This window comes from Myxocyprinus asiaticus, chromosome 50 (genome assembly GCF_019703515.2).
Source record: "Myxocyprinus asiaticus isolate MX2 ecotype Aquarium Trade chromosome 50, UBuf_Myxa_2, whole genome shotgun sequence".
Taxonomy (NCBI): Eukaryota; Metazoa; Chordata; class Actinopteri; order Cypriniformes; family Catostomidae; genus Myxocyprinus; species Myxocyprinus asiaticus.
Window position 1 is genome coordinate 18,729,947 of NC_059393.1, and position 26,456 is coordinate 18,756,402.

The 26,456-nt window shown below is 38.8% G+C and overlaps 1 protein-coding gene across 1 annotated transcript in view; it reads left to right on the forward strand.

Annotated features, from left to right (window-relative positions):
• LOC127438907 (low-density lipoprotein receptor-related protein 1B-like) overlaps positions 1 to 26,456 on the forward strand; it is a 326,009-nt gene that overhangs the window by 88,667 nt on the left and 210,886 nt on the right. The window contains exons 5-15 of the mRNA XM_051694811.1: positions 201 to 329; positions 3,922 to 4,179; positions 4,587 to 4,749; positions 5,773 to 5,995; positions 11,012 to 11,198; positions 12,126 to 12,269; positions 16,801 to 17,037; positions 18,108 to 18,288; positions 21,465 to 21,684; positions 22,080 to 22,269; positions 26,325 to 26,453. Of these exons, the coding sequence (XP_051550771.1) occupies positions 201 to 329; positions 3,922 to 4,179; positions 4,587 to 4,749; positions 5,773 to 5,995; positions 11,012 to 11,198; positions 12,126 to 12,269; positions 16,801 to 17,037; positions 18,108 to 18,288; positions 21,465 to 21,684; positions 22,080 to 22,269; positions 26,325 to 26,453 (2,061 nt within the window). The remainder of the gene's footprint in view (positions 1 to 200; positions 330 to 3,921; positions 4,180 to 4,586; positions 4,750 to 5,772; positions 5,996 to 11,011; positions 11,199 to 12,125; positions 12,270 to 16,800; positions 17,038 to 18,107; positions 18,289 to 21,464; positions 21,685 to 22,079; positions 22,270 to 26,324; positions 26,454 to 26,456) is intronic.

The following is a 26,456-nucleotide window of genomic DNA, read 5'->3' on the forward strand; positions in this document are numbered from 1 at the left end:
GATTTCAAGATAAATTACGATGTTGACCAAAATAGCAATTTACTCACCCCATTCCCTCTCCATACCTACAACTCTCATTTCCATATTCATGTGTTTTGATAGGATGCCACCGAATTGCCACTTTAAGAGTGGGGTTTGCATATTTAGGTCATGTTTGAGTACATTTAGTGTTTAATAAATAGCCCCGCTGTTGCCCGCAGATCATGATGAATGCAGGGATTACGGGACATGCAGTCAAATCTGTATGAACACTCAGGGATCGTACAGATGCGCTTGTACAGATGGCTTTAGCTTGCAGGCCAACAGACGATCCTGCAAAGCCAAAACGGGTGAGTCCATTCATCTTCCCCATTATTTCCAGTCTGAAAAAAGCTTCAACATGTATTTTGCTTTGATTTCAGCTGTGCTCTTAAGAACAGAAGTCTAAAAATAAATTAACTCATGCATAAATCAAATATACTATGTCCACAAGCTTGCTTGAGTTACCTTTTACTAAATGTGAGAGAAATGGACGACTATGCCGTTTTGCAGATGGTATCATAAACTCTTTAACTGTAGCCTAGTGCGTTAGTGCACATGTTCCGACACATGAACCGTTGTGCTTGTGTGGGTGATGCGGGTTTGAGTCCAGTTTGAGTAAAGGTGAAAAAATAATAATAAAATATCTATATTTATTTAAACCTGCCTTAATTTAATTTGATCTAGCTGGTCTTACTGTCTGACTAGTTGAGAAGTGCCAAAAACCTTCTAAAACCAGAAAAAAAACAGACCAGCCTGACCACTTTGCGAGACCATCTAAGACCAACAAACCAGTTTAGGCTGGTTTAAGATGTTTTTTCTTTTTCTTAGCAGGGATTAAATAAACTATATTTGTAAATTTTCTAAAGAAAATATGAGTGGTGCTTGCCCGTGCAAAAACACTGTCATGATACTAGGGTGGATGCTAGGATGTTGCTATGCAGTTGCTGAGATTGTGGTTTTAAGAGTGTTGCTATGTTGTTTCTTGGCTATTCTGGATTTTTTGCGATGCTATTGCTTACTTGCCCACTTCAAAACCCAAGTCCACACCCAAGTAGGGTTGCCAGTTGTCCTGTATTAGCCTGGACATCCTGAATTTTGGCCGAAATGAAAACGTGCTGTGCAGGATACCTATAATCTCGAATGTAAGCGAAACGCTTGAGTGAGACATCCCACCCCCCGTTCTGATGCTGAAACATCCCATATTAAAGCATTCAAAATGCTTAAGTGTACCATATTCTCATTGTGAAAAGTTGGCAACCCTACACCCAAGTCTCAGTGAGATTCTGGTCACTAGATATGGCTTGGGTCTCTCCAAGTCGAAGAGATTTTTTTTGCCCATTTTGTCGGCCTCCTGGCAAGTCCAATCTTTTAGAAAAGAGCACACCGTTCCTCAACAAGCTTCATGATTTGAGGTACCATGCATGTCTATTGTACTATATAATTTACAATATAATTTCTAGTCTTAAAGTAAATGTAACATTAAAAAACGAGATACGTGCCAAGTTTATGTTTAGGTTTTTTTTTTTAAATTCCTAACCCTAAGTATGAGCAATAGTAGTAGTGAAGCCTTCCTTTGAAAACAAAGCCTGTCCTCCAAACTCCACACTTGACATCACTAAGCATTTAAATTAAGAACTAGATTTAATTGGATGGGTAGACACAATGTCTTTAGGGATATTTGATTGTACAGGAAAGCAAAACTAGCATGATCACAGCGGTGATCATCCGGATGCATTAGCATTGATGACACTTAGAGTCATCAAAATGCAAATGGACGATGGTGAGCAGGGGTACGACAGAGCCGTGGGAGATATAAACAGGGGAGGTCTAAATGGAAAGTCAATCAGGGCTCATCCAGCCCAGTCTGAGACTCTATCAAATTTAGAGATGATTGCAGGCTCACAGTTAATTACACTTCATAGTGTCTGTTCATTAGTGTAAAAGGCGAAAAAAAACACAAAAAAAACCACAAGCCAGTCATAAATTTTACCCTCGCACAATTTGTGTCAGAGCGATTACACGGATGTTTTTTTTTGTTTGTTTTTTTTTTTTCACAAAGCTGGATAATGAACCTTTTTAAGTGTTATAAAGGTGAGTGAAAATATATGTAAATATTTGGGCATGCATGCATGAAATATGCTAATTATTGAAATGAGTGTTATCTCCCATGGTTGTTTTAAAACTACCATATTTCAACTTTTTTTTTCTTGTTATATAAAGGTCAAATTAAAACTCTTAACTTTTTATCTTCTCTTTATCATTTATTATTGCTTTTTTGCAAATACTTTTTATGTATAGATTTTATTGCTTTACAGTACACTTGTCCTAGACCTTGACTTTAAATGACTTAAACTTAAAAATGATGTGATTAATCATGATTAAACATTTCAATACACTGACAGCACTAATATATATATATATATATACTGTAGGTATGTATAAAATAACATTTCATCCAAAGTTAGTGAAGGCCTAGTTGGAATGTAGGCCTACTTCGATTTTGTGGGTGCCTGCATGGTTGTTTTGAAATATGTCAGAACGCAATTCAGAACACAACGCAAGTACGCGTTGCATATTCAGCGTTGCCACAGGGGCGCTATAGTGTAGATTAGAGTGAACTTTCCACTTCTACTGTTAGTTTTCTCTTACAAATCAATTACTTTCATGGCAGAGCAACAGTTTGGAGAGAATATTGCTTGGAAAGTAGCATTAAGTCAATAAATTTATAGCAACGTGACTGAATAATAACAAATCCAGTTTAATGGCACAGACTTAAAGGTACATCAAGAATAAGGTAACTCTATCGCCCCCTTGAGTACTGAGGTTTGTTACCACCACAGTAAAGCAAGAACACACGTTAAGCATGTTTAACTGACCGGCAATGTGTTGGCCAAATGTTCGCATATGTGTATACATACTTGCGTAGAGTGTGTATTTGGCCTTACAGTTCCCTCAAGTTATACATATAATCAGTTCATACATTCCAAGGGATTCTAGCACATGACATTGGCATTGTTAGTACAACGGTCTAACAACTGAGCTACAAATTAATTAAACTAGTAAGAGTGTGAAAACTGTGTTAAAGGAATAGTTCACTCAAATTTGAAAATTCTCTCATCGTTTACTTACCATCATGCCATTCCAGATTCTTTTGCAGAACACAAATTAAGATATTTAGGAGAATATTTCAGCTATTTAGGTCCATTCAATTCAAGTGAATGGTGGCCAGAACTTTGAAGTTTAAAAAAGCACATGAAGGCAGAATGAAAGTAATCCATACAACTCCAGTAGTTCAATTCATGTCTTCAGAAGCGATTTAAGTGTGGGTGAGAAACAGATCAATATATAAGTCACTTTTTACTATAAATCTTCACTTTCACTTCCACACTCATGTTCTTTTGTTTTTTGGTGATTCGCATTGTTTGTGCATATTGTCACCTACTGGTCGAGGCTTGTCAAAGGTGGAAATTTATAGCAAAAAAAGTTTCTCACCCACACCTATCATATCACTTCAGAAGACATAGATTAAACCTCTGGAGTCATATGGATTACTTTCACGATGCCTTTAAAGCTTTTTAAGCTTTAAAGTTTGGTCACCATTCACTTGAATTGTATGGACTGAAAGAGCTGAAATATTCTTCTAAAAATCCTTGTTTGTGTTCAGCAGAAGAAAGAAAGTCATACACATCTGGGATGGCATGAGGGTGAGTAAATGATGAGAGAATTTTCATTTTTGTGTGATTTATTCCTTTAACTTTGTTTATTTTTAAAAGCCCACAAGGCCTAAAGTACCCATAGTTGAAGAAACACACAAGTATTCTTAATTTTATATTTGTCTAATAGGAAAATGTATTTATTTATGCAAAAATGTAAATATTCTTTGCGATTTATCTCTTTCAGATCCTGGTGATAAACCTCTGGTTCTGTTGACAGCAAATATTAATTCTGTATCAATTGTTTACCTCAACGGTTCATCTATGCCAAATATCAAGTCCATGGAGACAAATGGGACTCAAATATTGGACTTTATTTATAGAGACGAGTCACTCTGCTGGCTCTCTACAGCACAGCATACAGGTCAGCTATGGTGCGCCAGAGTGACCAAACTTAAAGGATTTTCAGAAAAACATCAGATAAGGATAGGTCAGAACTTACAAAGTAAGTATACGTGTCTATTTTCAAAGCAAAAATTAAAGGATGTTCCTTAACTTTGATGTTTTATTCAGAGCAAGTGCAAACTAATGTCCTGTGAAGTTTGTATGAAGTGTTGAGTGTCCACGTAAATATTCTCATTAGTCCTTTTTAATTTTCTCATGTATGGAACATTTTCACCTCTTTTGACTCATGGAGTGTTTAATGGCCTGCTAATGAAGTGTTTTAATGTTACTAGGTTAAGTGAGTCAAGTATGCATGTCAGATTTTTGAATGTCAGTTGTTCTTTCTTTGAAGCATGCATGCATTTTTAATTGCTTCTAAATACCAAATGTGAACTTTCCCACTTCAAGGTGTTCTGATGTCCAGTTCTGCATCTAAAATGATTGTTTTCTTTCTGCCAAAAAATGTAGATGTGGAACATATGGCCATTGACTGGTTGACGGGAAACTTCTACTTTGTAGACAGAGTAAACGACCAGATATTCGTTTGTAGCGAACAAGGGGACACATGTGTTACAATTATTGATTTGGACATCCAGAACCCCAAAGGCTTAGCACTGGATCCCATAATGGGGTAAGTTTTATGTTTTTTAGTTGGATTTACAGCAAAAATATAGGTATGTTTACCACAATATAAAATTACTCATTCTATCATATAAGAGTTTGGCCATACCACATAGTCACTAAAGTAAAGTCTTACTGGACAACTGGAAGAGGTTTATAGTCTAGAAGCAGTTAAATTGCAGTCAATACAATGACCTTTGAAAACCCTCTCTAAAGAAATCTTACATAATTTGTTTGCCTAAGATATTTAGAAAGTAAAAAAAAAAAAAAAAGGTATAAAAGACATCATGGATAAGAAAGCAAACAAATCTAGGCTTAATTTTTTTGTAGGAATGCAACCATTCTTATCTGATACACAGTCTTCCGCATTTAAATGGTGCGAGAAACTCCAGCAATGACACTTTGGTCTCTTGGTAAACAGTCATTAGTATGCATTGCAGAGTTCTGCATGCTGTTGGGCACAGTTTGGCTCTTTCAGATGACAGAAGACTATATCTGTGTCAGAATCAAGCTATGGTTTAGAACCTGTAAAGCTACTTTCATGCAGAGAGTAATGCGGATGAACTCAGCCTTACTCTGCTGTCAGTATTTGTTAGTATAAAGGGTAATATTATACTGCAGCCCATTCATTCAGCTCTTGCACAAGGTGGTTTGGTTTAATTGCACTGTTGCTACTGAAAGCTTTTAGCTCTGCCACAACACCACTTTGCAGAACAGTACAATAATAGCTCTGAGTGGGTAGTTTAAACCCTATTAGCATTTATGTCTCACAGTAACCTTGATTTAAATGACACCCCAGAATGAAAAGTCTGTCATCATTTACCCAGTATTTTCATTTTTGGGTGAACTATCCCTTCAAAAGAGCCCATATACTGCTTTACATAAGCCCTGATATTTTTTGTTTCCAATATTGGCCTTATCAGACCAATGCTGATAATTAAATATAATTGTTATTATATTGGTCGATACCAATATGGTTACCAATGCATTGTGTTTCCCCAATAAAACTGGATGTTTTGGTGTGCCCTTGCAGAAAACTATTTTTCACCGACTATGGGACAGTAGCCAAGGTGGAACGTTGCAACATGGATGGCACCAACCGAACCAGGATAGTGGAATACAAAACTGAACAGCCTACCGCTGTTACATTAGACTTGATCAAGAAACTTGTCTACTGGGCGGATGCTTATCTGGATTTTATCGAAGTTGTGGATTACAATGGCAAGAACAGACACACAGTCATCCAAGGCAGCTCAGTAAGAATGCTTTATCTTGGTTTCTAAACAGCATTTTTGTATTAAAGTTAGTTCATTTAAGACGCTAAACCCTACATGGATTGAACCCAAGACCTCCATGCTAAAAAGAATAGCATAGCTGGTTAATAGCATATATTTTGCTTCCAATGCTGGGATACTGGTTTGTCTCAACCATGTTTCTCAACAGTTTTGGGCAAGTTACTCAAAAAAATTAGTTAGCTAAACTACAAGCTACTGTACAGGCAAATAAGCTAACCTAAACTGAAAGCTATACTGTAGAGAAAGTAGCTATTTACACTACAAGCTTCATGGCTAAAGTAACTACTGTATAGCTAAAGCTGCCAGATAGTCACTGAAATGTAGCAAGCTACTTTAGCCATAGCCTATAGTATGGAGTGTAACTAGCAACATTTTAATGCTTATATTACAGACCCACCTACATACAGGTGCATCTCAATAAATTAGAATGTTGTGGAAAAGTTCATTTATTTCAGTAATTCAACTCAAATTGTGAAACTCATGTATTAAATAAATTCAGTGCACACAGACTGAAGTAGTTTAAGTCTTTGGTTCTTTTAATTGTGATGATTTTGGCTCACATTTAACAAAAACCCACCAATTCACTATCTCAAAAAATTAGAATACATCATAAGACCAATAAAAACATTTTTAGTGAATTGTTGGCCTTCTGGAAAGTATGTTCATTTACTGTATATGTACTCAATACTTGGTAGGGGCTCCTTTTGCTTTAATTACTGCCTCAATTCGGCGTGGCATGGAGGTGATCAGTTTGTGGCACTGCTGAGGTGGTATGGAAGCCCAGGTTTCTTTGACAGTGGCCTTCAGCTCATCTGCATTTTTTGGTCTCTTGTTTCTCATTTTCCTCTTGACAATACCCCATAGATTCTCTATGGGGTTCAGGTCTGGTGAGTTTGCTGGCCAGTCAAGCACACCAACACCATGGTCATTTAACCAACTTTTGGTGCTTTTGGCAGTGTGGGCAGGTGCCAAATCCTGCTGGAAAATGAAATCAGCATCTTTAAAAAGCTGGTCAGCAGAAGGAAGCATGAAGTGCTCCAAAATTTCTTGGTAAACGGGTGCAGTGACTTTGGTTTTCAAAAAACACAATGGACCAACACCAGCAGATGACATTGCACCCCAAATCATCACAGACTGTGGAAACTTAACACTGGACTTCAAGCAACTTGGGCTATGAGCTTCTCCACCCTTCCTCCAGACTCGGTTTGGTTTCCAAATGAAATACAAAACTTGCTCTCATCTGAAAAGAGGACTTTGGAACACTGGGCAACAGTCCAGTTCTTCTTTTCCTTAGCCCAGGTAAGACGCCTCTGACATTGTCTGTGGTTCAGGAGTGGCTTAACAAGAGTAATACGACAACTGTAGCCAAATTCCTTGACACGTCTGTGTGTGGTGGCTCTTGATGCCTTGACCCCAGCCTCAGTCCATTCCTTATGAAGTTCACCCAAATTCTTGAATCGATTTTGCTTGACAATCCTCATAAGGCTGTGGTTCTCTCGGTTGGTTGTGCATCTTTTTCTGCCACACTTTTTCCTTCCACTCAACTTTCTGTTAACATGCTTGGATATAGCACTCTGTGAACAGCCAGCTTCTTTGGCAATGAATGTTTGTGGCTTACCCTCCTTGTGAAGGGTGTCAATGATTGTCTTCTGGACAACTGTCAGATCAGCAGTCAGCACCATGATTGTGTAGCCTAGTGAACCAAACTGAGAGACCATTTTGAAGGCTCAGGAAACCTTTGCAGGTGTTTTGAGTTGATTAGCTGATTGGCATGTCACCATATTCTAATTTTCTGAGGGTTTTTGTTAAATGTGAGCCATAATCATCACAATTAAAAGAACAAAAGACTTAAACTACTTCAGTCTGTGTGCATTGAATTTATTTAATACACGAGTTTCACAATTTGAGTTGAATTACTGAAATAAATGAACTTTTCCACGACGTTCTAATTTATTGAGATGCACCTGTATATACACTTATTACAATGTGATTCAATTGCATGGTAGCTCACCTCATAGAGTGTTGGACTTTGAACTCAGGGGACAATGGTTCAAGACCATGGTCCTCTACCTTAGGGAGGAACTGTATGTTTTAATCATTAAAACATCCATTTAAAATTCACCTTAAAATCTCGTCTCAATACAACACCATTTTACTTGCTTTTGCCACCCCCAGCTGGACATTTCACTGGATAACTGCAGCCAAATGTGTAATGCAGCGCATAAATTGTTAATTGCAAAATTGTTGTCATGATCACATAAATTTCATGAGATCAGGCTGGGTCTAAACTTGTCTTTTTAGCAGGGATTATGAATGTGCATTTATGTTACCTGTGTCGGAATACTTGAAAATACTCAAATAGTGATTTACTACAAGTATTGAGCTCAGCTACAGACAACTGCAAAGATGAGTGACCTCGAACCAACTAAATTGCATGGAGAACCTTCCTGTTAATATATTTTACACAGTTTAATAATCTGCAGTAAACCCGTGATAGATGATGCTCCTTTGAATAACTCTTAAAGCAGCTTATTTTGAAGGCCATAAAGTTTTGGCCTCATTGTATCGCTCCCTTGAACAGGCCCACAACTATGATGATCCAAAATTCATAGCTTTATAAATTCAGTATAAATTTTATCCAGATTTCATAGAGCCACCCAAGGGTACAGTCAACATCACACTCTTTCTAGAAAACAAAAGATTATCCAACATGACTGTTTTAAAAGCCTTATGGGACATCTGGTTTTAACTAAAACCCTGATGCGATACTTAGGAACATGCTTTAAGAATTCCTCCCGTCCCCTTTGGGAGGTGCTTGTCTGCACATGTGCACAGTTTAATGGATGTTTTGAATGATTATTGTTGTTGAAGAAGAGTTTGTATCATGTTCGGCCATTTGTCATACTAAGTATCGACGGAATAGCATCCACTAAACCTCTCCCAAGTACTGCTGATATTTTTGATGATGTCACACCTGCCTTTGCTGTTGAAGTGTTTGGAATTTCCACAGTGTGTTCTCTACTGATTAGATGTTGTCATTTGTTGGTTGGAATTCGTATAGTTCTTGAATTTCCTGACATAAAACCATGCTTTTGTGTGCAATGGAGGTGATGTTGAATTTGCAGAGTAGGATCTGCTCTTGGATCAGCATAGTGTTTGTCCTGGAACAATATTCTTATCAACTAGTTACATTTTAAGGGTTAGGATATGGGTTGGTTTAGGGTCTGATTAAGGCTGGGATTGAGACTTGAACAACATTCTTATCAACCTATCATACCCCACTGATTTAAGGGGTATTTATATGTTTGGGGCTGCGTTGTTGATTCAGGTACTTCTTTCTTGTCTTAATCTTAAGGATGTACTATAGGCATGTAATGATACACAAATTTCACTATACGACAATATACGATGCATAGCCTCACGATATGATATGAGTACCCACAAATATTTCACACAAACTTATCGCACTGCCTGAAGAAGACTGGTCCTCAGCTCTCAATTTTGCGCTGCTTGGTTTTAATAACAATATAATGTGTTTGTTTATGTATCGTATGATACATATGGTATTGAATCGTAAGCACTATATCGTACGATACAATACAAAATTATATTTTTTACACCCCTAGTGTACACTGTAAGATTTTTACGGTCCTTTATGATTGTTACTTGTCAGATTGTGCAATATGAAACCACTGAGATCTTGGGTAAAAGCCATGGCACACTGTGTATCATTGCGTCAGACTGTACACGACACATCATGGCCGATACGTTGACAGGGTGTTACGTCATTTGGCCTTCGTGGAGCAGTCCCACTGCACAACTGCAACACTAATTTTTTTAGCACTGCCAGAACTTTGTTCGAGGCAAGGTTTCATCAGATAGGCAAGTAATCGGCAGTCATTGAGCATGTCCTTCTTGGCAAAATCACGGTAAGCATAACTAACCGGACCTGCTCAACCCACTTCGAGCGGGATTCAAACCGGCGTCAGCAGGCATGGGAGGTGGGTGCGCTAATGAGGAGTCTAAAGGCTACAGCCTCTAGCGTCAGTCGCTAGTGTGCCTCTTGAGGCCGGGGAGTGAGGTTTACACACACCGCACAGCTATCAATACCAGCTGGCTCCCGTTACACTCACCCCCATAAGCCTCACTCCCACCCGGGTCACGGCACCACTCTAACCGGTCCTGCTCGATGCGCTCCGAGCGGGATTCGAAATGGGAGGCGGGCACACTAACGAGGAGGCTAAAGGCTACAGCCTCTAGCATCAGTCGCTAGTGTGCATCTTGAGGCCAGGGGAGTGAGGTTTACACATACCGCACAGCTATTATGTACCAGCTGACTCCCTTTACACATGCAATAAAGACAACCAAACAAACTGCAGCAGTTCATGTAAATTTGCTGCTTGGAAGCAGAGTTAGGCCTTGTTTTCTTTGACTTTTCTGTTCGAGGTCCATTGTCCACATTCAAAACTGTTAACCTGTGTAAGCAAAGAGTTCCTTTGACCTTGCAGAGTCCTGATTTTACACTCCAACTCTTTTGTGTGTATTTTATTGATTTGTTCATCCATTTCCTGAGAGGTTCAGCTCTTACATATTCCCAGGGACTCGAATGCTATATTGGAACTTTTCGTGGGGCTAGCACTGAAAGTTAACCCGAAATGAACTCCACAACCTCAAACTCATTTGTTTTTAACATCACTCTTTCTCCTTTTGCAGAAATCAAAGACTCAAAGGGACCCACATTTCTTGCACAGATGTGACATCAAAGATGCTTGCATATATCGAGTACCTGTGTTTGTCAGGGTGTTGTTTATTCACCAAATGTTGCATCACCTACATTACTGAATGGATTAAAGCAGTGAATTTAAACAGACGTATTTGTGTCGTGTTTAGAACTAAGCTGAAATGTATGAGGTGCCACAGCTGCCAAAAGAGTCTTTCTCTACCCCCATCCTTTCCTTTGCTTGTTTCTTTTTCCAGGTGTCGCATCTGTATGGATTAGCACTTTTTGAAGATTACCTGTTTGCGACGTGCTCCAAACCCTCCAGAGAGAGCAAGATGGACATATTTAGGATAAACCGTTTTAACAGCAATGAGACAAACACCGTTACTACTATGGAAAGTGCCAGAGTTGTCCGTGTTTATCACCGATTGGCTCAACCTACAGGTAAACATGATGTCGGAATGGTAGTTAATATTATCAGTATTTGCCGAGATAAAAATGGTTAATTTTGATGATGCAATGCAGTATACATTCACGCCTATGGCTAAATTGTACTGAAATAATGCTACTGGAATTTATTTTCTGAACAAGCCATTATTGCTTAGATGTGTATTGGATTGGAGCCTTTTCATCTGGAAGATGCCATTTTTGGAGCATTCGCTCTTCTGAAACACGTTGCTAAATCGTTCCTTGTCAAATGTTAGAATGACATTCAGCAGATTTTTAAGCATTCTGAAGAACTTTTTTTTTTTTTTTTGTAACTTTTAAGATGTTTATCCGATGTTTGTACACAAATATAACTTAGAATGCAATGCTTTCCAAATTACTTTGGAAAGCATTTACTTACTAATGCACATATTGGTGTTATTGTGAACGATTCATTACATAACGTTATTGCAAAGGTAAAAAAAATAAAAAATAATTATCAATCATCAAAATGTATCACTCCCTCACCTCCAGGTTCAACCACCATGTAGTTGTCATAAAATAGACCACTTTTCACAATCTAATCAATTCCTGGTGGATAAAATCAAGTCTAGTCCTACATTCTTTGCTCATTGAATATCCTGTTTCACTTAAAAATTTGACATTATGGAAGAAAAATTAGTTAAATAATATAAACTTTTGCAGCAGATCCATTTCGGTACATGCATTTTTTTTTTTTTTTTTTTTTACACACAAGGTACAGTATCATTATTCTGTCGATAGATGCTGTCAATAAAGCTCAACTTGTATTCAACACATAATAGTCCTTTAATAGGAAAAAAGTTTTTCAAGGTGCTGAAGTGCCATTTGCAGCATTGTACTCTCTGTCATTGCTATGTCCTTGATACTGACATGCAGTCATGCATCTTTTGCCTCTTTCTCCAGTCAGGACTCACGCGTGCAGCTCTGACCAACAAGGGAGAAAAGGAGGCTGCTCACATATCTGTCTCCTGAGCCACAACTACAAATCACATGTGTGCCGATGTCGGACTGGCCACGTTCTTGCCAGTGATGGGAAGTCTTGCAAAAGTGAGAGCAACCAGAAGGCAATCTCATCTCACTGCTGAAAAAAAAAAAAAATACAAAAATAAACGAAGATGGTTTGCTGGTCTTTGCTGATCTTAGCTGGTCTCCAGACTAGTCTGGCTAGTCTGTTCTGGTTTTAGATGGGTTTTGGATGGTTGTTAACTAGTCAGACTGGGAGACCAGCTGGCTGACCAGCTAAACCAGCGTAGCATCAGCTTGGACAGACTGGTAGACCAGCTAGGCCATCTGGAGACCAGCTTGGCCTTTCTGTAAGACTAGCTAGACCAGCTTAAGACCAGCTTGGGTAGGCTTGAAAACAAGCTAAACCAGCTTCAGACCAGCTTGGCCAGCCTGGGAGCTAGTTTTAGACCATGTTGACCTGCTAGATACGCTTAAGACTAGCTTAGCCCTGCTAGGAGACCAGCTGAAGACCAGATTGGACAGCCTTGAAGACCAGCTTAAGACCAGCTTGGCCAGGTTTGGAGAGCAGCTAGACCAGTTTCAAACCAGCTTGGACAGCCTGGAAGACCAGCTAGAACACTTTAAGACCAGGTTGACTTGCTAGACCATCTTAAGACCAGATCTGCTAGCCTGGTAGACCAGCAAGGCCAGCCTAAGACTAGCGTAGCCCTGCAAGGAGACCAGCTAAAGACCAGCTTGGCCTGGTTTGGAGAGAAGCTAGACCAGTTTAAGATCAACTTGGACACCCAGGAAGACCAGCTAAGACCAGTCTGGCTAGTCTGTTCTGGTTTTAGATGGGTTTTGGATGGTTGTTAACTAGTCAGACTGGGAGACCAGCTGGCTGACCAGCTAAACCAGTGTAGCATCAGCTTGGCCAGACAGGTAGACCAGCTAGGCCATCTGAAGACCAGCTTGGCCTTTCTGTAAGACTAGCTAGACCAGCTTAAGACCAGCTTGGGTAGGCTTGAAAACAAGCTAAACCAGCTTCAGACCAGCTTGGCCAGCCTGGGAGCTAGTTTTAGACCAGGTTGACCTGCTAGATAAGCTTAAGACTAGCTTAGCCCTGCTAGGAGACCAGCTGAAGACCAGATTGGACAGCCTTGAAGACCAGCTTAAGACCAGCTTGGCCAGGTTTGGAGAGCAGCTAGACCAGTTTCAAACCAGCTTGGACAGCCTGGAAGACCAGCTAGAACACTTTAAGACCAGGTTGACTTGCTAGACCATCTTAAGACCAGATCTGCTAGCCTGGTAGACCAGCAAGGCCAGCCTAAGACTAGCGTAGCCCTGCAAGGAGACCAGCTAAAGACCAGCTTGGCCTGGTTTGGAGAGAAGCTAGACCAGTTTAAGATCAACTTGGACACCCAGGAAGACCAGCTAAGACCAGTCTGGCTAGTCTGTTCTGGTTTTAGATGGGTTTTGGATGGTTGTTAACTAGTCAGACTGGGAGACCAGCTGGCTGACCAGCTAAACCAGTGTAGCATCAGCTTGGCCAGACAGGTAGACCAGCTAGGCCATCTGAAGACCAGCTTGGCCTTTCTGTAAGACTAGCTAGACCAGCTTAAGACCAGCTTGGGTAGGCTTGAAAACAAGCTAAACCAGCTTCAGACCAGCTTGGCCAGCCTGGGAGCTAGTTTTAGACCAGGTTGACCTGCTAGATAAGCTTAAGACTAGCTTAGCCCTGCTAGGAGACCAGCTGAAGACCAGATTGGACAGCCTTGAAGACCAGCTTAAGACCAGCTTGGCCAGGTTTGGAGAGCAGCTAGACCAGTTTCAAACCAGCTTGGACAGCCTGGAAGACCAGCTAGAACACTTTAAGACCAGGTTGACTTGCTAGACCATCTTAAGACCAGATCTGCTAGCCTGGTAGACCAGCAAGGCCAGCCTAAGACTAGCGTAGCCCTGCAAGGAGACCAGCTAAAGACCAGCTTGGCCTGGTTTGGAGAGAAGCTAGACCAGTTTAAGATCAACTTGGACACCCAGGAAGACCAGCTAAGACCAGTCTGGCTAGTCTGTTCTGGTTTTAGATGGGTTTTGGATGGTTGTTAACTAGTCAGACTGGGAGACCAGCTGGCTGACCAGCTAAACCAGTGTAGCATCAGCTTGGCCAGACAGGTAGACCAGCTAGGCCATCTGAAGACCAGCTTGGCCTTTCTGTAAGACTAGCTAGACCAGCTTAAGACCAGCTTGGGTAGGCTTGAAAACAAGCTAAACCAGCTTCAGACCAGCTTGGCCAGCCTGGGAGCTAGTTTTAGACCAGGTTGACCTGCTAGATAAGATTAAGACTAGCTTAGCCCTGCTAGGAGACCAGCTGAAGACCAGATTGGACAGCCTTGAAGACCAGCTTAAGACCAGCTTGGCCAGGTTTGGAGAGCAGCTAGACCAGTTTCAAATCAGCTTGGACAGCCTGGAAGACCAGCTAGAACACTTTAAGACCAGGTTGACCTGCTAGACCAGCTAAAGACCAGCTTGGCCTGGTTTGGAGAGAAGCTAGACCAGTTTAAGACCAACTTGGACACCCAGGAAGACAAGCTAGACCAGATCTGCCAGCCTTGGAGACAAGCTAGACCAGCTTAAGCCCAGTTTAGCCCAGCTGGGAGACCAGCTGAAGACCAGCTTGGACACCCTAGGAGACTAGCTAGAACCAATGAAGGTCAGCTTGGCCAGGTTTTTTTTTTCAAGCTAGATCCAGTTTAAGACCAGCTTGGACAGCCTTGAATACCAGCGAGACCAGCTTAAGACCAGTTTTGCCAGACTGAGAGACCAGCTACAATCACAGAAAACCAGCTTGGCCAGGTTTGGAGACCAGCTAGACCAGTTTAAGACCAGCTTGGACCACCTGGGAGATTAGCTAATCCAATTTAAGACCAGATTGACAGCTAGACCATCTTAAAACCAGATTTACAAGACCAATTAAGTCCGGCAAACCACCTTAGGCTGGTTTAAGTTGTTTTTATTTCCCCCCTCCCCCTATCAGCCGTATTGCCTTTTCTCCCAGGTGTCTGATTAGCTCTGGGAGTCGGTTCTCTTTTGTAAATGGATTTAGGGGTGTTCCCCAAGGACAGGGTGCTGCTGTCTAAAGCTATATATCAGATGGATGGGCCTCGAGGGTTTGCCGAACTGGAAATTCATGACCAGATTCCTAGAGCCACGAGACGGTGAAGAATGGACATGTGATTAATAGTGCGCGTTCAGCACATTAGGGAGGAATACACAGGGAATTGATATGTAGTTTCTCTTGGCATCAGGATCATTGACTGTCAGAGAATGTGTGTGTTTGCATGTGTGTAGGCCTACATCAAAAGATTTTTTAAGAAATAGTTACCCCAAAAATCTAAGTTCTGTCATCACTCACCTTTGTATCGTTTCAAACCCATATGATTTTCCATGGAATACAAAAGCAGAAGTCGAAGGCCTTCTTAATTTGATAAACATGGAGCTCTTGCTTGAGATGCTGAAAAAAAAAAAAACATAGATACTGAAAATGTCTACATAGAAATACAAATAAAAAATAGTGCAGACAGGCACAAAAATGTGTTCGTTGTAAACAGACCCTCAAGCTGTTTATGGTTGCTGAGCATTGTCACAAATTGCCACATTTATACAGAATTCAACAGATTTGTGGTCACAGGCGTGCATGTGTCAGCTGTTTTACAAAGACTTTGAATGTGGCTCATCCAATCAGAATTTACATGCGGAACTATCCATTTTATAATATTTATTTCACTTTTTGAATTTTTTGTTTTTAACTCAAGTGTTACATACTGTGAAAATGTTTTTGCATGGATTCAAAGTATGTTTGAAAGTAAATTTCATTTGTAAAATTCATAGAATTATTGGAAAATGAAATAGCCATTACCACATGGTTATTTAATATATAATTTTTTTTCCCCCAGTTTAATTTCTCGCAAAACTAACTACAATATGTCATGATGTATACTGTTACTGCAATATAAAGTACTCGTACCGCTAACTCCAAATGTGGGTGTCCCATTACGAATTTCAAAAAGACCACACACCACACATTACCCTTGGACCCCTGGATAATTGTTATGGTTGGTTCCTCTCTCTCTCTCTCTCTGTCTTTCTTTTGTCTGTGTGTCTCTTGAGCCCATCTCACTGTCAAACCTAATAATAATTTCAGTCATTGTATTCATGGCATTGTAGCCTGTAACTGATGAATTTTGAAAACATTTTTGCTTCGAGTGTACGTGTCCCTCTTTTAACTGCCCACACTCAGCATCCTGTTTATCCCCAGTTTGTTTTACACAAGTACACACACTCATACAAACACACTCAGACACAATTTCAAACACAATGCAACTGTTATATGCCAAAAGATGATTGATTCGATAGGACCAAATCAGTGGAACTAATTCTGGTTTTAATTAAGCTAATGTAATTAGCTCGAGCCTCTTGCTTTGGATACATTTTTGTCAAAGGCTTTAATTTGCAGAGCTGAATTGAAAATGGGGGGCTAATTATGTCAATTAATTAAGTGCTGACAGTATTGTGGTGGAAGGCTGATTGCGTTCCACCAGTGTGTTAGTTTACTCCCGGAATTGTGTCTTCACAGAGCCAAAGAATGAGCTGTTCCTGTTTTATGGAAAAGGTCGACCTGGGGTTATCCGAGGATTGGATATAAAAATCAAGTCTGGCAATGAACATCTGATTCAAATCGAAGGGCTGGTGAGTCCCCGTGCACTGGACTTCCACGCTGAGAGCAGCTTCATATATTTTGCAGACACCACCAGCTTCCTAATCGGACGGCAGAAAATTGACGGAACAAGTCGGGAAACAATACTTAAAGATGGTACGTTATTATGTTGGGTGTTTTTTGGTGCTGTGTTGGGAAGAAACTATACTAAAAGTAGCAATGCCGAAACAGTAGCTCACCTGTTTTCAGAACAGTATTTTGAGTTACTATTTCAAACGAGTCGGGGTGTAGCACGACAAAACAATACATCGCTTTTTTTTTTTACATCCAAGTGAGCTCAGGCAATAATCAAACAGACTCTACTTGAATGTCTTCTCTCTGATATAGAATTGGAAAGTCAGATTTGTTTCAATGAATCAGTTCTTTTAAACAGTTCAATTCAATGAACCGGTTTGATAATAAGATTAATCAATTTAGTTCACCTTCGGAAATCCTTGTGTGGCACTTATGTCTTTATTTTTGCAAGATAAGCTTTCCGTCATTAGGTTTTCGTCCCAGTTATCGATTTTAGAATGTTTTCTAGTTTTATTTGTTGTAGCCTAAAAGGTGTATTTTTTTATTTATTTTTTCAATTGTTTTTGAACTAGACTCTTATTGAAAAAAAATAAATACAATTGAATTAATTTAGGTAGTTAATATGTATTTGATAAGACACGTTAATAGCTTTAATGTACTGTAGTTAACTTTATTTTTGTAGAGTAGCTAACTACTTTTTCAACAAAGTAGCTTGGCTGTAGTTTAACTACTTTAAATTAGAGTAGCTTGTAGCTTGGGGAGCTATAATTTCAAAGTAGCTTCCCCAACACTTCTTTTGTGTAAACTTATTAAGTCTAACCACAGTTTTTATTGTGGAAAAAGCTCTTAAATATTCTCTAACAGTCATTTATGCTCTGGCTCGGTAATGAATCATCTGTCCAACCATGCAGTATGCTACGGTGGAATAAGGCCACCTGTACTCCAGCACTTCTGTAGCCGATGTTTTGCAAATGGGAAGTTATTTATAATACATTTTGTGCAATTCAGTCATCAGGAACGCTCACTGATCGATACAGCATAGTTTCAGAGGGAAGAATTAGATAAGGACTGTGATTAATTGAGCTGTCTTCTATGTTATCAAGCAAAGAGACCAACATTTTCTCAATTTCTCGAAATCTCTTATTTTCTAGACCTGGATAATGTGGAAGGGATTTCGGTGGATTGGATCAGTAATAACCTGTTCTGGACAAATGATGGTTATAGAAAGACCATCAGCGTGGCTGGGCTGGATCGTCCCTCGCAGACGAGGAAAACACTTTTGGAAGGGAATATGTCTCATCCCAGGGCTATTGTTGTGGATCCTCTGAATGGGTAAGCCCATGATACTGTTCTTGCTTACAGCAGCATTTCAAGGCTTCTGCAGGGATTTCAGAATGCTAAAGCCTTGGACCAAATTCAGCCATTTAGAGCGCACTGGGGGCGGGAATATTTGCCCTTTGGGCTTAGAGATTTCATCAAGAAATTTTAACAGAGCACAGCCATGGGCATTCTCTATTTCCCCTTACAAAACACTTTGGTGATACCATAGTATTGTGATGATTTCAGATGGTAATACCACAGAATGTGTGGTGCTGAATGGCAAGGTACAGTACTTCAAGAAATACCATGGAATTATCGGGGTAGATACTAAATGTTTTAATTTGCATTTAAATTTATTCACTTTTTCATTTATTCCGACTTACACTGGCGGCCAAAAGTTTGGAATAATGTACAGATTTAGCTGTTTTGGAAGGAAATTGGTACTTTATTTCACCAAAGTGGCATTCAACTGATCACAAAGTATAGTCAGCACATTACTGATGTAAAAAACAGCACCATCACTATTTGAAAAAAAGTAATTTTTGATCAAATCTAGACAGGCCCCATTTCCAGCAACCATCACTCCAACACCTTATCCTTGAGTAATCATGCTAAATTGCTAATTTGGTACTAGAAAATCACTTGCCATTATATCAAACACAGTTGAAAGCTATTTGGTTCGTTAAATGAAGCTTAACGTTGTCTGTGCGTTTGTTTTGAGTTGCCACAGTATGCAACAGACTGGCATTTCTTAAGGTCAGTATTAGGTCAAAAATGGCAAAAAAGAAACAGCTTTCTCTAGAAACTCATCAGTCAATCATTGTTTTGAGGAATGAAGTCTATACAACGCTTGAAATTGCCTAAAAACTGAAGATTTCATACAAAAGTGTACACTACAGTCTTCAAAGTCAAAGGACAATTGTAATAGTAATTTTTCACATTATTAATGTCCTGACTATACATTGCGATCAGTTGAATGCCACTTTGGTGAATAAAAGTACCAATTTCTTTCCATAAGAGCAAAATCTGTTCATTATTCCAAACTTTTGGCCGCCAGTGTATATGGCACTCTAAGATACATTGAAGAATACCATGGTACTTCAAAGAATACCATAGTATTACCATGGTAAAAACTATTATTATTTTTTTATTTTAACTTTATTTAACCAGGCAAGTCACTTTTTAAGATTCTTAGTGACAATGGCCTGACAATAAAAATTTTTGTTTAATCCAGAGAGAGAGAGAGAGAGAGAGAGAGAGAGAGAGAGAGAGAGAGAGAGAGAGAGAGAGAGAGAGTCTCTTGTGTCAAAGAAGCTAAAGCAAACATCCTCATTCGATGTCATTGCTCAGATAGAAAGGCTTAAAGGAAATATGGAGACTCCACCACAGTAAATCGCTGCTGTGGCAGAACGGTGAATCCTGACATAAGATGTTTAAAAGTTTAAAGGCAGGTTCCAGTTTCTGCTTATATTTTTGTGACTTCTTTCCATACTGTATGCTTGACATGTATATTCACATAATGGGTTTTTGGATTGAGCTGTTGGTTTTTTTAGTAGCTTTGGCGTCTTGGAATTTTATACCATTTTGTTGAAAATAACACATGGAATTTTCTGAATAATTACCTGTAATCAGTTTAAAAGAATAGTTCACCCACGTGTTGTCACCCTCGAGTATCTCGCCGCTAAAATACGGGACAATAGGCATCTGTGAAGGATTTCAAAATGTTGCCCTAAATATGAGACGTTCCAGCTAACATGGGACTGTTGGCAACCTTCTTGCCTATAAGCCACTGTGAATGAGCTTCTCTCAGAGTGCTCATGAAATTGCAATGGATGTTGTGATTTTTATCTAGAAATTACTTAAATTCTGTAGTTTTTTTTCTCACCAAAACATATGCTTTCAGAAGACTGTGCAATATAATGCATGAGCCATATGGACTACTTTTTAAAGTGAGTCACTATCAACTGTCATTGAATTGTGAAGATGGACTGCGATATTAATAAAAAAATTAAATAAATAAATAAAATTTGATTGAAATTAGTGTGTTAATTATGACCAAATTTTATTTTTGGTAGAACTTTTCCTTTAATCTGCAATTAATCTGCGATTTTGATTCTAGCAATAGGTTTAAAATATCAGAGAGTTCAAGTTTATTGAACTTTGAATCCCTGCTTAAGCGTTGCTCGTCAGTATGCTGAATATCCAAGATCTATCCCTTCATAATCTCTCTCGTTAAAAATCCCATTTTCCTCTCGTTATACCCCTAAAAACTCTTCTTTACAGTGTCTGTCATTTCATTTCCCATGTACGCATGTCATTTCCTGTCAGTGCTAACATGATAAGATGGAGGATTAGCCGTTATGACTCTTGGTCCTGATCGCATTTGCTCTCCATCTCCATCACTCGCCCAATTCGCCAATTCACAGCAGGAGCTGTCACTCATAGCCCCACTCATGAATTATTCAGCAGGTCACTGAATATGATACGGGGGAAGTAGTTGCTCTCTGTCATGTTATGTTAGGCTGTGTTCAGGTCTGCAAGGCCATTTCACCATGGCAAAATATGAGAGGTTTGAACTTAGAAACAAATTTTCTTGTTGAAAACTTTCTGAAAGCTTTGGCTCCCAAAGAATGAACAGTTGTATTAAAAATACAATTGTACAGACCATGTTTTTTTCAGTTGGTTAAGTTTCAGTTGGTCCTCAATTCTTTTCAAGAATCCTTTTGAGGGTCACCTTAATTTTGAGCAAATACCAAGAACTTTTCCCAGAGTCCTGCATTAACATTTCGGCCAAGCTGAATTCAAGTACGGTTTTGGGGTTCTGGTTTGTGGATTGATTAGAAATTTCCAAAAGCTCAGAAAATGGACAGATTTGCCTGCAGAGAAGAGCAGTATAGCCGGTTACCAGCATATGTTGTGTCTTAGGTGCTGGTCCCCACCATGGGAATCGTTCATAGTCATTTAGTGGACCCTCTGTATTCAATAGAATTTATTTTATATGTTTTTGGCTTAAGCATAATGAACGTTGTTAAACGAAGATGAAGTTATTCGATAAGATTTGTTCAAGTCTCTTGCCTTCAAATTTGTAATAGGTGTTCTCCAGCATGGAAATTTATGCTGGTCTAAGCTAGTCTTCTTCAGAAGTGGATAATGACTTCAAAGATGGGATTTCTCACTTGGTTCCTCAGATGGATGTATTGGACAGACTGGGAGGAGGATGAGTTGATTGACAGTAGAGGAAGGATAGAGAAAGCCTGGATGGATGGATCTCATCGTCAGATCTTTGTCACATCCAACATGCTTTGGCCTAATGGCCTCACCCTGGACCACTCCTCGAATACTATGTACTGGTGTGATGCCTACTATGACCACATCGAGAAGATTTACCTCAACGGCAGCCACAGAACGGTTAGTAAATGAGTGAGATCTTCCATTTTCAAATCCTTCTCTGCTGAAAAAAAAAAAACAACAAAACAAAACAGAGTTAGCAGGTCACCAGCTTATGTTGGGTATTGAATGAACATCCATAGCTGGTGTACTGGTGTTACATCATGTCTTTTTGACTAACTAACCAGGAGACATCCTTGGCTCGCCAGTATTACCAGAAAAACAATGCTGGTCGATTGTATTTTATTTATTTTTTTGTTGGTGAACAACATGGCCATACTGGTCCACCAGCTTAAACCAGCACTTACCAGCATAAACCAACAAAGACCAGCATGGGAATTTTCAGCAGTATTCTCTTTTATCTGTTTTATCTCCCTCTTTCTCAATAAATCATAGATGATTTACTTCTCACACAGGTGGTGTACAGCGGAAAAGAGTTGAATAACCCATTTGGGATTGCCCATTACCAGAATTGCATATTCTGGACTGATTACATGAATGCCTCGATATTCCGCCTGGATTTGACATCCAATGATGTGGCACTAATGCGGGCGGAACAACCACCTCTCTTCGGAATTCAGGTGTATGATCCACAGAGCCAGAAAGGTAAATTTGGAATATGTAGACTGCTGTAGAGTTTTTAGAAATAACAAATATCAAACACAAATAAATAAATAAATCATTACCAAGGCCACAATGTCAGTTTAGATTGTCATCAAGTGGGCATTAGAGCACAACAGTCCTCGCCCACTTTTTCAGCTGCCTTGGTTTCGGGATTTTTTTTTCCAATTTATCTTTTCCATAGGGATTAAAAAAAAAAAAAAAAAAATCCTTCATAGAAGATTTTTAAGCCATGAACCAAACCAACCAGCTCTGAGTTGAATCACAACATTACAAACTTTGATTCGGAGCAAATAAATAAATAAAAATAAAAAAGAATTTGACAAATATTCAAATTATCTCATCATTTACTCACCGTCATGCCATCCCATATGTGTATGCGTTTCTTTCTTCAGCAGATCACAAATTAAGATTTTTAGAAGAATATTTCAATTCTGTAGGTCCATACAATGCAAGTGAATGGTGATCAGACCTTTGTAGCTCTGAAAATCACAAAGGAGACATAGAAGTAATCCATAAGACTCCAGTGCTTAAAACCATGTCTTCAGAAGCAATGTAATAGGTGTGGGTGAGAAACAGATAAGTCCTTTTTTCAACCTAAATCTCCACTTTAACTTTCAGATGTGAAAGTGAAACTAAACAGGCACCACATTCAGATGTAAAAGTGAAAGTGAATATGTAGATTTAGATTAAAAAAGGGCTTCAGTATATATATATATATATATATATATATATATCTCACCCACACCTATTATATCGCTTCTGAAGATATGGATTTAAACACTGGAGTCTTATGGATTACTTCTATGTTTCCTTTATGTGATTTTTGGAGCTACACAGGTCTGATCACCATTCGATTGCATTGTATGGACCTACAGAGCTGAAATATTCTTCTAAAAATCTTAATTTGTGATCTGCCGAAGAAAGTAAGTCATACACATCTGGGATGATATGAGGGTGAGTAAATGACAAGAGAATTATCATTTTTGGGTGAACTATCCCTTTAACATCTTTAATGAGAAAATTAACCACAATTCCATTAAGTATTCCGTGTGACAATGGTAAAAATATTTAACTGTTGATTTAAAGTTGTTGATTCTAAGTACAGAAACAATATATTTCAAGTTTATTGCAAAATGTTCAGATATGTAAAAATGTACAAGTAGTTTGAGAGTGTAGGAATCCGACTAGATGCTTCATTCACAGTTCATCATGGGAGTGGGAGGTCACTGCAGTGCCCTTTTGGCGTGCTTTATTAGCTGAGATTCTCTGATTGGTGGATCTTTTCTCTTCAAGATCATGGGAAATGTAGATTTTCACCAGGAATTCCACTTTTAAAATTTTTTTGTTTCTTTCTTTTTGTTTTATTTTTTAATGAAGCTGAAATAACGCTGACTTATAGCTTCAACAAAATCATATATCATCGGTTAACAACTTTGGAGCTCAGGGTAGGTCTATCTTTAAAAGTTTAAAGTTATCATTAATTATCAATACCCCTATTTAACAAATGAGTGGAATATTACTTTCGGAACCCGACTACTGCACTCTATTGTAATGCTAAACAAAGATACTTACTAACATTTCTAAGCACTTCACCAGCTGGCCTTGTATCTTTAAAGAAGTTAATTTATATGTATTGGTCCCATTAATTAGCTTTTTAGGGTGAAATATTCGTAAATCGGACTCAAAAGGGGAATCAAAACTGGACTTTAAAAATCATCATGGGTAGGGAAGGGATACTGAGCTTTCAAAGATGTTCAGTGGTTGTAATTCATATTCTGATCTTCTACATAAGCAGCCTATAAGCCATTGGATGTGTCATCCAAGACATTTTTGCTAATGTGTGCAGAAAAGCACCTCTCTTCAGAGGCCAGAAAGGTAAAACTTCCATATCCCATTAACTCTAAGATTTAAGCTTACTACCTTCTGAGTGTAGGTGCAAATCTTTATATGTCATAGCTTTGCTTGACCAGACCTTATAAGTTGGCACGTATTTGGTGTAAAATATATGGAAATGAAAAATATCACCCAGCGTGCATTCACCTTTTAAACAGCTGAACATTCTAGATAGTAATGCCACACTGGCAAGTCCCTGAATTTGAATAAATGCTTTGCAGTGGATATTCCCAGAGTAGAATGCTTAATGGTAATTTTAACCTTAACACTTCATGATCCAAGCATTTTTGGGCCCTGGATCAAATAAGCCTAACTTCCCTCATATTTTAAGACTAATTTGGAGGCATTTGCAGGAAATATGTATGCTTTGTCATTCTAAGGTTCGAGGTTCAGATCTCGCCATTTGTCTCCAGCAACAAATAGTTTCTCCCAAGAAATGTTCCATTTTTGCAGCTTTTTTTTTTTTTTCACTCCATAATTTAAAGTGATGAAATAGTTACATTGCAATTTTATGTATTTATGTATTTATTTATTTATTTTTCATGTAACTATTGTAATATATTTGGGTTACAATATACACTAGACATACTTCTGGCCATATAGTGTAATTTGGTGGCTTGTGTTCTTTTTGGGGTAAAATGGCATTAAACGAAACTGACCTCTTTGTTAGTTAACACTTCACTGGTGCTCTTAGCTGTTAAGATGGCTGCAGGTGATGAATATTAGTTTTTGTCTTTCAGCTTTTGTTCAAGGTGAATCATGTTGCTTCCAATAAAGATGCTAAACGTCTGGTGTCTATTTTAATGACATCATCAAGTGGCCAATTACTATGCTGAACATAGATGCTTAGATTTTTTTTCAGTCCAGCCCTTTTGTCTTGGTTAATTATCTTTTTTGGGTTAAATATTGGCTAACGGGACTCCAATAGGGAATTCAAATGGGACTTTCAATAACCATAATGGGTAGGAAATAGGAATGGCAAAGGATGATGGACTGACTAATCGATTAGTGATGTTGAGCAGTTTATCTATTTTTATTTCCCACTTTTAGCATTATTATTTTTAGTGTCGTAATCGAGAGGGTTTTATCATGCTCTGATTTAGCATAAATTCATCTAAAATCAGATAAAATCCATGTTGTTGCATTTAGTCTATGCTATTTTTCAATGAAATTCTCTTGAATTACTTCAAAACAGTTCAACTTCTTAAGATCTCTGCATTCTCTTCCATTTCATTGCACTCTGGACATACCCCGGTCTTTCGCATTGCAATTGTAATGCTCTATCAGTTGAGCTACTGTGCAGTTTGATCAACAAAAAATAGCTTATAAAAAGGGCTTTTTAAGACTAACTAGTCAACTTTGTGTTCAGACAATGAACAGAGGTTATCATTCATATTCTGATGCCCTTAACAAACAGCGTGTAAACCTTGTTTACTCTACTGATGTTCTCAAGATGTTTTGTGTACCATGACGGTACCTGGGATTAGAGTTATTGGCAGCTGTCAGCACCTGTTCAAAACTGTAAGAGACCACACTACCCAGTGAAGCACTCAACTTTGTATACAGAGAATTCACACACTAATGTAGCTCAGCCAAGTGGAACAATCGGCTGTGCTGAGCGCGTAATAACTTGGCTGGGCATTCAGCTTTTAGTGAAAATTATGGGTCTGCTTTATCAAATCTTTGAGATCCAACATTTACAGAAACAATGCATGGCTATTGTAACAGTCCATGTATTGTATTTTCTGCAGTGATGCCTATTGGGAAATCTACTACTTTAATACTTGGTATTTATCATTTTATGAGCTTGACAAATCTTTGTTCATAAATGGAGTTTAGGGTTGTAGTTTTATCGTTGTGGTATGTGAGTTTGCTATAATTCATTTTTTAGATTGTACAAAGGGGAGAGTGAGTGAGTATACTTTGCTCAAACTGTTGATCTGTGGAATGATCGCTGGCATCAGTTTAAAATCTCATATTCACGTAAAATGTTTATTGTTCCCATGAGGAAATAATACAACACTTGAACAGTGCTTTTGGATTTCTCTTTTTGTGTAAATGTGTTTTAGTACCACAAAATTATTATATATTTTTTTCCATAAAAGGAAACTTTATTCTTAATTTTTATGCCGTAACTCCCTCAGGTAGTAACCAATGTTCTGCAAATCATGATGGCTGCAGCCCTTCGGCTCTCTGTCTGGCCACACCGGCAGGTCGCGTGTGCACTTGCGCAGACGGCCAACATCTGGAGAAAGATAACATCACCTGTTCATGTA